The sequence below is a fragment of the Dermacentor andersoni genome, chromosome 1, assembly GCF_023375885.2.
Source record: "Dermacentor andersoni chromosome 1, qqDerAnde1_hic_scaffold, whole genome shotgun sequence".
Taxonomy (NCBI): domain Eukaryota; kingdom Metazoa; phylum Arthropoda; class Arachnida; order Ixodida; family Ixodidae; genus Dermacentor; species Dermacentor andersoni.
In genome coordinates, this window is record NC_092814.1 from 409,955,346 (window position 1) to 409,968,754 (window position 13,409).

A 13,409-nucleotide genomic window follows, 5' to 3' on the forward strand; every position below is an offset into this window, starting at 1 on the left:
CGACCTTCCTGCAAATATCTCCTCCACAATTCGCCTTTTCGCTGACGATTGCGTTCTTTATCGTTGCATAACTGCCACCTCTGACCAGAGACTCCTCCAGAAAGACCTTGATATAATAGAAACTTGGTGCACCACCTGGCTGATGAATCTAAACATATCCAAATGCAAGAGCATGCAAGTATCTCGAAAGCTTTCCACCTTTAACTTTTCATACTCGTTAAACTCCACTGCCATATCACGTGTTGAATCGTACCGATACTTAGGTGGTGTTATCACCGACAAACTCAACTGGTCTGAACACATCACGAAATTAGTGGCAGAGACATCCAAAACACTTGGTTTTATTAAGCGTGCCCTTTCTTTATCCCCCCGTTATATCAGAAAACTCGCCTATGAGTCGTACGTTAGGCCGAAACTTGAATATGCCAGCGCAATATGGAGTCCTCACCAGCAATATCTAATTGAATCACTTGAAAGCATTCAGAATCGGGCGGCTCGCTTCATCGTTTCCGAATATAATAGACGGGTTAGCATTAGTGCCATTAAATCATCCATTAATCTTGAATCATTAGCTTATCGAAGGAAGATTTCACGGCTATGCCTGTTTCAAAATCTATACTATAATCGCCCTGACCTGAGAACCTCCCTTCTAGTGCCACCTGTACGGACATCACGTCGTCTTTTCAATTCTATGAGTGTACAACGCCTAACTGGTTCAACAAACACATTTAATAAGTCCTTCTTACCATTGGCGATTGAAGAATGGAACTCGATTCCAGAACCATTAGTCAATGAACGTGACAACTCAAAATTCAGGCAGCCAATATCGGCTCACTTTGCCAAATAATCTCGTAATCGGTAAACATTTCCTGCTTTTCTCATATATCCAATGCGTATTTCACTTTGTGGCTCTTCCCTAAGATGGGACATAACATATATGTCACATTTTCTGCTTTGACTTGTGTGTATATATATGTGTATTGAATTGTATTTTGTATTGAATTGAACGTTGTATTGAACTGAATTTTATATTGAATCGTATTGTAACCTTTTTATTCAATTGCAAACATATGCAGAGATCAACTGCATGGGTGTTATTTTCGTCTTTTTTTTTCCGTCTTTGCCTCAAACCACGGTTCCATAACAATGTATAACGTTACTTTGCCTGTCTACCTTTTTATTTCACTTTATAATTATATGACCATGTGAATACTTCTCTTGTTAACCCCCCCCCCCCCCTTATGTAATGCCCAATCCAGGGCCCTTAAGGGATAATAAATGATGATGATGAATAATAATAATCCCATTCATCTCACATCATTGTTTTTAATTTGGTGGAATTAAAATGAAACATGGCATATTTCCAGTAGCGTAGCGGGCGACAGGGGGGGGGGGGGGGTCAATATAGGGAAAGAGGGCCTGCATGCGCGTTAGCCCACGGCCCACATTTTTCTTAATCCGGCCCTAGCATAGCCATGTCTGACATAACTTTAACAACTTTTGTAAACTTTTTGAGGGTTTGGAGGGCACTTGTGCAATGATGTACTTGGCTTTTCAGCTGTGTCAACTGGTAAATAGGCGTGTTTTTCTGAGAATAAACTTTAGTTTCGTGTAGAACTCGTCCTGTCTGGTTTTCCTTATTGTGTCCTTGTCTATTGTGCTTTAAGTCAAGTGCTAAGTCTTACAAACTCGCCCAAATTTTCAGTTTTTGTCAGCAGAACACTATAGGACATCATGCTTCAGGTGATTTAGAGTGTATCAGTAGAGTGCAATCAGTACACACTCCCTTACCTACAAGTGCTTGCAGTAGCCGTCACCAAGTGATTGTTTCTTCACATTTTTCCTGACAAACTCAGTAAATGGTTAGTTCCAGTAAATTGCTGCTGGCTTAGCATTCTGCTCTTTTGAAATTGTGTGCCAACTTAAGGGTTAAGCAGATCTAGAGCGAGCCCCGTAATAATGCTTCACCGAAACACCTACAATGAAGCAAGCATTTTGCAGGAGAGTAAAACATATTTCTATGTCAACTTTCACACATCACTGTTATATGTGAAATGTAAGATGGTACATACAGTGTGCATCTGATGATGTACCAGTGTTTTGAGTACTTCTCATGGGCTATATTTCTTTTAAAATATATGTGTAAGCATGCCAACATTGCATACGTACCTAACACAGCATTCAGTGGTGCTGAAGTTCCTGTAAATAGAGAAAAGAACACAGTCTTGCAGCAAAGACTTTAATTTCTGCCAGAATACCTGCTGCTTCTCAAGGTACTCTTAAATGACCGGAGGCAAAAAAAATCAAAATATTTAGCTAACAAAGTGCTTGGTGTATTTAGCTACTAAATGCAAGCTTGATGGAAGTGTGTACAAGCATGCTGCATCTTATTACTTGACTCATTGATTATTTTAATGATCTGATTATCGGAATGTCAGCATAAAGACCCCCCCCCCCCTTAGGATACATAGTCTATTACAATACCTTATCAGCATGCTCGCTCCCGTTTTCCAACGTATCTGTTTCTCAACTGTTTTCTCGACACGCTATCTTTGGCAAGAACCACTAGCCCATAGGAAGACACCTACACATGAGAACAGACTCTGGTGTTGTGCATATAGATGAATGCGCATAGCAAGACCACAGGCTCATCGAACCATACACATATGCAGAATCATTAATTCTTGCAACAACAGAAAAATGGGGCATGCAAATGTGAAGCGGGACCTTGCTGATGGGGCCGCTTTGCAACTGCAGCATCCCACCTGCTTTGATTCGCTCAGAGAAAGGTCATACATTCTCTGGCTAAAAGGTGAGTTAAAAGGTGAGAATGCATCAGTGGAATATTGCTGCTACAAAATATGACCTTGTGACTATTATTTTTCCTTGAATTACATTTTGTTATCATTTTGTTGTGCTGAGTGGCCAAATCTCGCAGTAAAACTGAGGTGGCAAGTGAACAATAGCATATGAAATGAATGGGCGAATAAATGTACAAATATCTGGGCACATAACAACACCCGCAAATATGGTGGCTAGAAGCATCACCACACCTCGCACAGAACCAATAGTCATGTGCCAATGATGTCACAGTGGTACCTTAAGGGATGTTGATGGGAGGTTAGTTAACATTCAGTAGTTAAAACTACAGTTATTACTATCATAATATATATAAAGTAAACCAGCATCCTGTAGTGGCAACAGCAGCTTTGGTGCCATTTTATAGCCACTTTACTCTGCATGAGAATTGTGCAGAAACCTGGGTACATGTTACAATTTGGTGGCAAGATGTCGCCAGGTGTCAACCAAATGACTACGCCAAAGACAAGGCTGACCTATAGCCTGCAGTATTACAGTATTGTCAAAACTACCTGCTTACAACCCACACAGTGGTCGGTATATTATCAAAATAAAACCAATGTACCAACATGATTAACTACTTCCTTGACAATTTTGCATTTTGGATTCAATTCCACACACTTGCCTACACAGTGGTACCATTTAGAGCAGATGAGTAGCAAATTGTGAAAATTTTAATTTGTTGCAGATGAACTCACTTCTCAGTGAATTCACTTCTCAGTGCAAACAGCACGGCTGTTCCAGCTGTGAAATAGTGTTTCTGTGAAACATGTCCTAAGTGGACAAAATTTAGGGGACTTGATGGGAAAATTTACTATCTGCCTGAAATGTGTGCCACAGCCTCAGTGAAACAGAAGTCTACCTGTTGACCGAAGTCATTAGAACTGAGTTACCAATATTCAAAATCCTGTTTGTTGTGTATTCCATCGCCATCATCCACACACACAGGGTTTGTACAGCCCATTTGACTCAAAATTCAAGGACAATTCAATCGTATCATAAGAAGCCAACAAACAAGGTCACCAAGCACAACACAGGGGAAATTGCTTGTACTTACAAACTGAAATAAGAAATTATAAATTAATGGAATTGAAAGTGGATGAAGAAACAGCCTGCCACGAGTGGGGAACGATCCCACGGCTTCGCATTACGCGTGCGACGCTCTACCGCGGCGCCGTCATCCCATCCACTTTCTGGGTTATTTATGTGTTGCTACTGCAACTAACCCTGAGAGTGTTAGCCTGCGCACCACTCACAAACCTTGGTGGCGGATGCATGATTTCTGCTACAGGCGACACGAGTATGCGATCTTTTTGGGTGAAGGCAATTGGTCAAAAAACCCACACGTGCTAACTGAACGCATCAATGTCGCCGGTTTCGAGACTCTTGTTATGCAATGAACCAGAAGAAAGGGAAACACTTATGCCTTCAGGTAGCATGTGTGGGCTTACTGACCCGTTGCCTTTACCCAAAAAGATCACATACTCGTGACACCTGTGACAGAAAGGATGTTCCATATATTTGGATGTTCAATTTTATTTCAATTATTAAATACAAGTAATTTCCCCTGTGTTGTACTTGGTGTCTTTGTTTGTTGGCTTCTCATGATATGATTAATGAAAATCTGGCCTCTTGATAAATTCCCTTTCTTCTCGTTCAAGGACAATTCATGGATTTTAAGGATGCTGAAGGCCAAAATTCAAGGAAGGGTAAGCGAACCTTATTTATACACATACACTGAAAAAAAATTGAAATCTCCTTCTGCTCAGCTACAATTTCTTGCAGCTAAGCAGCTGCCGAGTTGGACACATGCATCGAGCTTTTCAGGCTGCTTTTCCAAGTTGACTTTCTAATTGTAATGATGTCAATTACCTTGCGGCATTAAGGTTAGTAGTGTCCGACTTAAGCCAAATTAAGATATAGGTCACTATATATAGGTATATAAGATATAAGGGTGCAGCAGTGGCGTAGAGGTAGAGTATCCGCCTCGCGTGCATGAGGACCGTGGTTCGAATCCCGGTGCTGTGCACTTTTCCACCGGATTAAAAAAAAAAATCCGCGTGTTCATCTGATCAAGAAACACCAATGTATAAAAGCCTCTAACCCTACAGCTAGAATAGAACTGGCACCTACAGCTAGAATAGAACTGGCAGAACTTTCCAAATTAATCAACAAGCATAATACAGCCAACATAAGAAATTATAATATGGATAGAATTGAACATGCTCTCAGGAACGGAGGAAGTCTAAAAGCAATGAAGAAGAAACTAGGAATAGCCAAGGATCAGATGTATGCATTAAGAGACAAAGCCGGTAATATCATTACTAATATGGATGAGATAGTTCAAGTGCCTGAGGAGTTCTATAGAGATTGATACAGTACCAGTGGCACCCACGACGATAATGGAAGAGAGAATGGTCTAGAGTAATTTGAAATCCCACAAGTAACGCCGGAAGAAGTAAAGAAAGATTTGGGAGCTATGCAAAGGGGGAAGGCAGCTGGGAAGGATCAGGTAACAGCAGATTTGTTGAAGGATGGTGGGCAGATTGTTCTCGAAAAACTGGCCACCCTGTATACGCAATGCCTCATGACTTCGAGCGTACCGGAATCATGGAAGAACGCTAACATAATCCTAATCCATAAGAAAGTGGACGCCGAAGACTCGAAAAATTACAGACTAATCAGCTTACTGTCTGTTGCCTACAAAGTATTTGCTAAGGTAATCGCAAATAGAATCAGGAACATCTTAGACATCTGTCAACCAAAGGACCAGGCAGGATTACGTAATGGCTACTCAACAATAGACCATATTCACACTATCAACCAGGTGATAGAGAAATGTGAGGAATATAACCAACCCTTATATATAGCTTTCATTGATTACGAGAAAACGTTTGAGTCAGTCGAAACCTCAGCAGTCATGGAGGCATTACGGAATCAGGGTGTAGACGAGCTATATGTAAAAACACTGAGAGATATCTATAGCGGCTCCACAGCCACCGTAGTCCTCCATAAAGAAAGCAACACAATCACAATAAAGAAAGGCATCAGGCAGGGAGATACGATCTCTCCAATGCTATTCACCGCGTGTTTACAGGAGGTATTCAGAGACCTGTATTGGAAAGAATTGGCGATAAGAGTCAATGGAGAATACCTTAGTAACTTGCGATTCGCTGATGATATTGCCTTGCTTAGTAACTCAGGGGACCAACTGCAATGCATGCTCACTGACCTGGAGAGGCAAAGCAGAAGGGTGGGTCTAAAAATTAATCTGTAGAAAACTAAAGTAATGTTTAACAGTCTCGGAAGAGAACAGCAGTTTACGATAGGTAGCGAGGCACTGGAAGTGGTAAGGGAATACATCTACCTAGGGCAGGTAGTGACCACGGATCCAGATCATGAGACGGAAATAATCAGAAGAATAAGAATGGGCTGGGGTGCTGGCAGGCATTCTCAGATCATGAACAGCAGGTTGCCATTATGCCTCAAGAGAAAAGTCCATAACAGCTGTGTCTTACCAGTACTCATGTACGGGGCAGAAACCTGGAGGCTTACGAACAGGGTTCTACTTAAATTGAGGACGACGCAACGAGCTATGGAAAGAACAATGATGGGTGTAACGTTAAGGGATAAGAAAAGAGCAGATTGGGTGAGGGAACAAACGCAAGTTAATGACATCTTAGTCGAAATCAAGAAAAAGAAATGGGCATGGGCAGGACATGTATTGAGGAGGGAAGATAACCGATGGTCATTAAGGGTTACGGACTGGATTCCAAGCGATGGGAAGCGTAGCAGGGGGCGGCAGAAAGTTATGTGGGCGGATGAGATTAAGAAGTTTGCAGGGACAACATGGCCACAATTAGTACATGACCGGGGTAGTTGGAGAAGGATGGGAGAGGCCTGTGCCCTGCAGTGGGCGTAACCAGGCTGATGATGATGATGAAGATATAGGTCATGTTCAAGTAGAATGGCTGAAACTTACTTTCCATCAGGCCTTTATAAAGCTTAGGGCTGTAAAATGGAGCCATGATGGCTTCGGTGTGAACCAACTAGCAAAACAAAATGGTGACACAGCTTGGTCACTTGATCTGGCTTTGTCTAGCTCCACAATGGCAACAGTGATTAAAACAAGCCTGCCTTTGGTGGCTGTAGACATGCTGCATTGCAATTTTTCAGTGACACTCTTAAAAGAAAATATCTAGAATTGTTTCCCAATAGAAAGTTTAAAAGAAAATAAGCCCTAGAAAAAGTTTATTACTCTGAATGTTCAAAAGGCACCCGCAACCCTAGTTTTCAAGGAATCCAAGAAGTACACTTATCTTCAAGGAGTTCTGAGGGCCCTTGGATCTGTTTTTCTAAATTCAAGTTTTTCCAACGATTTCAAGGAGGTATATGAATCCCGGCTCTGTCAGCACTAGTAACAATGCCCTGACCGGTGCTAACTGTGCAGCAAGTTGTGTCCTTTGCATGTCCAGGAGGCTGGTTGCAGTACTCTGCCTGCTTTTAATGACAGTTGAGAAAATTGGCCTTTTTCTCATTTCCTTCATAGTCCGTTTTCATTGTATGGTTGCAACTTAATAAAAAATTGAGCCCCTTGGACCTCCTTATTCTTCTTGCTCAGTGCAACACTTGTACCACGTTGCAAACAGACATGAAGGCAGCGCACCAGCATCAACACACGTAGCATGCATGACAAGCAGCTGGTATACATTCATAAGTTTCGCCTGGTTCGAAGCTAGTCCAGTGTTAAAAACTAGTCAAAATTAATGAGACCCGACGGGTACAACGCCGATAAGCAGGGGAGTTTAATTCTTATGCGGGTGGCTGTGGCCAAGCATGAGCAGAGGATAGCTTTTTCTGGAATCGCGAAATTATCAAAATTAAAAAGCAAATTTTCACTTACTTCAGCCTGTTTATTAAACTGCGTCAATAAATATACACAGTAACCGTAGGAAGAAGCGCACTGATCCAAACATCCTTCTTGATTGATGTCAGCTATTGGCCAATAGCAGCCACGTAAGGGAATCTGCTACCCTATGAAATAAAGCGTCCAGAAAAGAGTGAGGAGCAGGCTTCTGTTGAAAAGAGAGTGTTTGAGAAAAAGGTGGCTTTGTGCTCCACTTGCGAGATCCAAGCAACATGCACGAGCGGAAAATTTGGCTGAGATGTTCACAGAAGCATATGCAGTCTGTGGACTCCGTTTTTTCACCAAGCCCGAGGGGTGGTTCAGGGTGCCTTTAACTGCGAGTGGATTCAATCTCAAAACTGCAGCACGTATGCTAAATTTACTATACATTAATTGCTTCCCTTATTTATTTAATTAATGTGCTCTGGTTGCACTCAATTTCCAGAAATGTACAGCCACGCTTGGGATTTTTTTTTTTGATAATTTTCACTGAAACACATTGTATAATAGTGCAGTGTCTTGAACAGTATTGAATTTTGATTTTTAAGCTGTACACGTCCAGAGCAGATGGTATGCATTCATAAGTTTGGCATGGTAACTTGTAAAACAGCTTTAAAGGAGGACGCTGTGGGAAAACAATAAAGCGTCAGACCAAAATTGCAGATTACGATTTTGAACCTCAGTGTGCTTGCTAGGCACAAAAATATGGCTTAGAGAAAAAGAAAAATGCAGCAGATCCAACGAGTTGGAATCTAATACAGAGAAGCTTTGTGTGAGTGCATAAAGAGTCGAAGCATGAATACACACACGCATGCAGACACATACGCAAGCGCGGGTGCAAATTATACCAAGGCTTTTGTTAAGTGCAGTTGCGCACTAGTACTAGCCAGTACGATGGACGCCTTCAATGCATTATGGTTTCAAAGGCAGCATGAACATACGTACATAGCGCAATTCAAATCCATTTTATTCACAAGGACTTACTTCCTCATTACTGTGCAGCCATGGATGCGCAAAGGTGAGCTTTCTGGTTCTTTTTTTTCTTTCACTCACACGGCTTCTGCCGGCGCTGCCACGGATGGATGGATAGATGTTATGAGCGTCCCCTTTGGAATGGGGCGGTGGGTTGCGCCACCAAGCTCTTGCTATTATACTGCCTAATGTTATACTGAGATTTAAAAAATAAAAACCCCACGATGAATTCCCTTAATCAAATTTCCTGACCCCCTATTGTGAACTTTCTTATTGTACATCTCCGTTTTTTGTTGTTTCCCCACTTCCAGCAATCTTCCAATCGCCTCTTATGGACACACAGAGGTGAGTACCATGTGGTCGTGGTGTAATCAGTGGAGTACATGCGACAGGCGCACTCCGCTGATTGGTTGGTCTATTCGACAAGAGAACAGCCAGACAGCAGCACCCACGGCCACGAAACCCGACAAGGTTCACAAAGAAAAACTTCGCATTTTAAATAAGGGCCCCACTTTCGTCCTTGAATTTACCGCCCGAACTTTGGCGACAATATGCCTATGATGTGATCAATATTTGGTGTGAGAATTTCAAGGTAATGTTGCCACATGCCTTTCCCTTTTACCGACTTTTCTGGTTGTACGGCGGCTGGAGCATCAAGAGTCCATAAGAGGCTTGTGACCTACTGTGACACATGAACGAACATCAGTGTCTTCATGTGCCGAGTGCAGCTTCTGGAAATCAGATTAACCCTTTGATGGACACAAGAGATTGGACCGTTCTGTGTCTGAAGCATTATGATTGCATTCCTGACCAGGTATTATTCACAAAAAGTTGAATATGAAAGCTGAGAAGCATTCCATACGGAGAAAAAAGTGCGACATATATGTCCCACTGTCCACATAGACCATTTTCTTCAAGGACAGCATTACGTGACTTCCTTGCCTGCTTCTAACTCCTCATGGTTGCCTGTTACAGAAGCAGCCTGTGTGTACACTAGCACACTATACAAGCAGCATGTTTTGCATGTTTTTGTTAATTTTACTAAGCACCCCTTTTACTGCAGCATCTTCCAGGGCCAGCTCATTATCACAACAGTTCTCACAAATCGGATGCTCCATGGAGTCTCCAAGGCATTTCTCCTATGCGCATAGAGCACACCGATCAATGCGGTACTGGTGGCGGCCTTGCGCAGAACACTCGGGAAAGGAGCCAGCCGCGCGTCGTAGTTTTCTTCGTAGTTTTCTTCGTCGTTGATCATGCTTCTCTGTCTTATTCACATTTTCAGAGCAAAATAAGCAACACCCTTGAAGCTTTGGGGTGGCCACCAAAGCTTCAAGGAATGTCGAAGAAGAATTGTTGCATGGTGGGGGGCTCAAATACCGGCAAAAACATGCTGGCGATACGGTTCTAATGATTCCCCGCAAAGCGTCATCAGTGGGAGCAACGGTAGCAACGGATCGCCGCCGTTCAGCAGGAAATTTCTTGTTCTCATCTTTTCCTTTGTCATGTCGGTGTTTTTTCTACTCGATCATATTTAGACGGTTAAGCGATGATGTTCGTGTGCAGTGCAGCATGCGGTTTAAAGGCATTTCACTAAGTTCTGAATGCCGTTTGCTGCTTCTTTACCGCATTGCGCTAGTTAGGCAGCACGACTGCATGAGCGCATTGTGTTGTATGTTAAATATACTGAAGCTTGCAAGAACAGAAATTGTTGGTTTTATGCGGCCCGGTAAATCCTCGCACCAGCTATCACGCACTTCATGTTATTGCACCTGTTTTATACGTGGCTTCGTGCATGTAGAACTGTTGCTAGCTGCTTCATGCATAACTGTTTTTTTTAAGGTGCGAAGTTTTCACCTTGCCTCGTTTGTAAAGGATCAAAATCATGCCGAGTCTTATCGGAATAATACCAAGCCAGCGCTTCTTTAACAGCTTTATTCTTTTCACCGGAGGGCATCTTGGATATTGTGGTTTTTTGGGAAATGTGTTTAGAAAATAGGTAGTTCAAGAGGAAAACTGCTAATAGTTAATGCATACAGTATTTTTGTTCCCTTTTCGCTGAAAAGTTTGCGTCACGTTTGGGAAGTCATCACACCTCGATGCTGCCTGCGCAGACTTACCATGCCGAGTGATTTGTTTGTTTCACAGCATAGTCCTTTTTTGCATGTGAATTTTGTACTCAACTGAATTCTTTCTTACTATGCTTACGCCGCAGAGGACTGAACCCGGCCTTGCCACCAGTGCTCATCTACTTTGACTGGCGCTGCTCTGCCTTTAAATATATCGTGTGGCACCTCTCTCTAGTGACACTAAAAAAAGTACTGAAAAGTTGGTCAGACTTTAGCTTCGTACATTTCCAAGCTGCTCCCTTGGGGAATTTAAAATTGCAAAAACTGCAGCGGGAACAGCAGTTCATCGGACTCTGCGGCAGAACTGCACCGGTGGTACAGCACTAACACACACTCTTATTAACCCACGCGTTTGGTGACTTCGTTGACTAGGGTACGCATTTCCATCAATAAATTCGCAATTACTCTTCTTGAGGCGACTTTGAGTGCACTTATTCGGCGATGCCACATGTGTTCATCGGCAGAAAGATCACAACGGCACTGTGCGGATTTGTTTGAGATATAAGTCTGGACTAAAGATGGGTGCTTATTATTGAGATACAAAAGCAGCATTACGGCAAGGGTAGAATTAAAAAAAAAAAAAACTACCGAGACATCACATTACTTAACAAAATTTAGCGGCTAGTTAACATTAGCTCCACTTCGTGTAAATGGGGTTCCTGGCATTTGTCTACGGGACGCGCCTGGCACATATGTGGACCAGGTTGTCCCAAACACCGGTAACATCGTGTTCATACCCGCTCTCACAGAGGCCAGCGTCTTTCCTACAGCTGTCACCACAGAAGAAGCAGTCTGGCGCCCGAACAAAGGAGAAATCGCAGCAGCGAACTTCACCATCCTTGCTGCAAAGAGTTATTGACTCCTACTGCTCCCGAGCGTACCGTTGGAAGCGCCCACTAGGTGGCTATCAGTGGCGCCTATATAGACGGTGCACTATGCGTATACTATAACACTATGATGTATGTGTGAGGCTTATAAATGAATAATCTATTAGTGGGCGAGGGCAAATTCAGATGCCTAACCTCACCACAATCATAAAAGCACACAGATGTCGAGGAAGCATGCCTTCAAATAATTTCAGTGAACAAATATGCAGAGAAACGGGTTTGGGCTTTTTCTCTGCCTTCACTGTAGTGCAATAAATAAATTTTGTGCAAAAGAGTCCCCACTTATTATGGTGGCTTGAAGTAAGGCAAGGTATTTAACAAATCCTGGCAAAATTGGAGCAAACAATCGCTGCAACCATTCCACCTTGTTGATGAATATGGAATTAAATGCAAAAAGAGTGTTCTAATGAAACTTGGAACTATAGCTGCACAGAAAATTGTATTTAGATTTCACCGTTATGTCCTGCTGTTCTTCAAAGGGTCGAAGCAGGAAGCCAAAGGGTTTCAACTGGCAAGGAGTGGAATTAAATTCAGATGGATGTGCACTATTGAAACAGCAAGCTTCACTCTAGTGATTATTCAGTTCAGTTCAGTTTATTACCTTAAAAGTACCCCGTAGGGGCATTACATAAGGGGTGGGTTTTTAGAGGATAGCAAAACATTGTCAGAAATAATTGTTTAACAAAGTGGTGGGTTACAAGTTATGTGAATGAAGATGGACAAGTGGTATTAGCGATGTTGGCGGGAAGGCCGTTCCAGTCTGTGGCAGTACGGAAGAAAAAGGAGGCTGCGAAGGTGGTTGTCCGTGCACGTGGGCGTGCCACTTGAAGGGGATGGCTGGTGCGATGAGATACGCGTGCTGCTACTGTGATGTAAGGCTCTTGATTGAGGGAAGAAAAGAAGAACTTGTGGTACAGGGACAGACTGGAAATGCGACGTCGACATGAAAGCATTGACAAGCCGGATTCTGATTTCAGAGACGAAACGCTGACGTCGTATGAGTTTGAAGTATGAATGAATCTAACAGCACGATTTTGAACTGATTCTAATGCGTCGGTGAGATATGCTTGATGCGGGTTCCAGATGGCTGACGCGTATTCCAGTTTCGGCCTGACAAGTGACTTATATGCTAGTAATTTTACATCTGGTGGGACCTGCCGTAGAAGTTCTTTCTACATAGTAACTTTAGCAGAAAGCTCTATGGTTCTGACACCCCCCCTAAAGCAATATACTGGCACTGCCTCTGGCAGTATGTTAGTTCCTTCCAGTAATTTTAGTAGAAAACTCTATTGTTCTGATGCCTCCCCACAGAAATATCCTAGCACCGCCCCTGGCAGCACATTAGTCTTGTGTACACAGTTCTTCGTGGTGACTCGGATATTCCTACAATGACTAAGCGCTCTTTATTTTTTATAGAAAACTTTTCCAGCTCCTGCAGACTAACGTGACCTCCCACGTACTCAACTAATATGAAAACCAGTGAAAGAAACACGTACGCAAGAAACAAGGAGTGTACAGGACGATGCAGGAGAGGATGCTGGTTACAATATGCAAGTTTCTTGTGTATGCATTTCTTTCACTGGTTTTCATCTTAGTTGACCGTGTACCAACTCACCCAGCACTTAGCCTTGCTATCAGGTACTGCATGCACTGCTG

At 42.7% G+C, this 13,409-nt stretch overlaps 1 protein-coding gene across 7 annotated transcripts in view; it reads right to left on the reverse strand.

The window, feature by feature from the left end:
* Rel (nuclear factor NF-kappa-B family member relish) overlaps window positions 1-13,409 on the reverse strand; it is a 417,698-nt gene that overhangs the window by 141,819 nt on the left and 262,470 nt on the right. For all 7 annotated transcript variants that reach the window (XM_055064994.1, XM_050168416.2, XM_055064991.1 and 4 more), the window contains one exon: window positions 2,170-2,199. In XM_055064994.1, coding sequence (XP_054920969.1) covers window positions 2,170-2,199 — 30 coding nt within the window. The remainder of the gene's footprint in view (window positions 1-2,169; window positions 2,200-13,409) is intronic.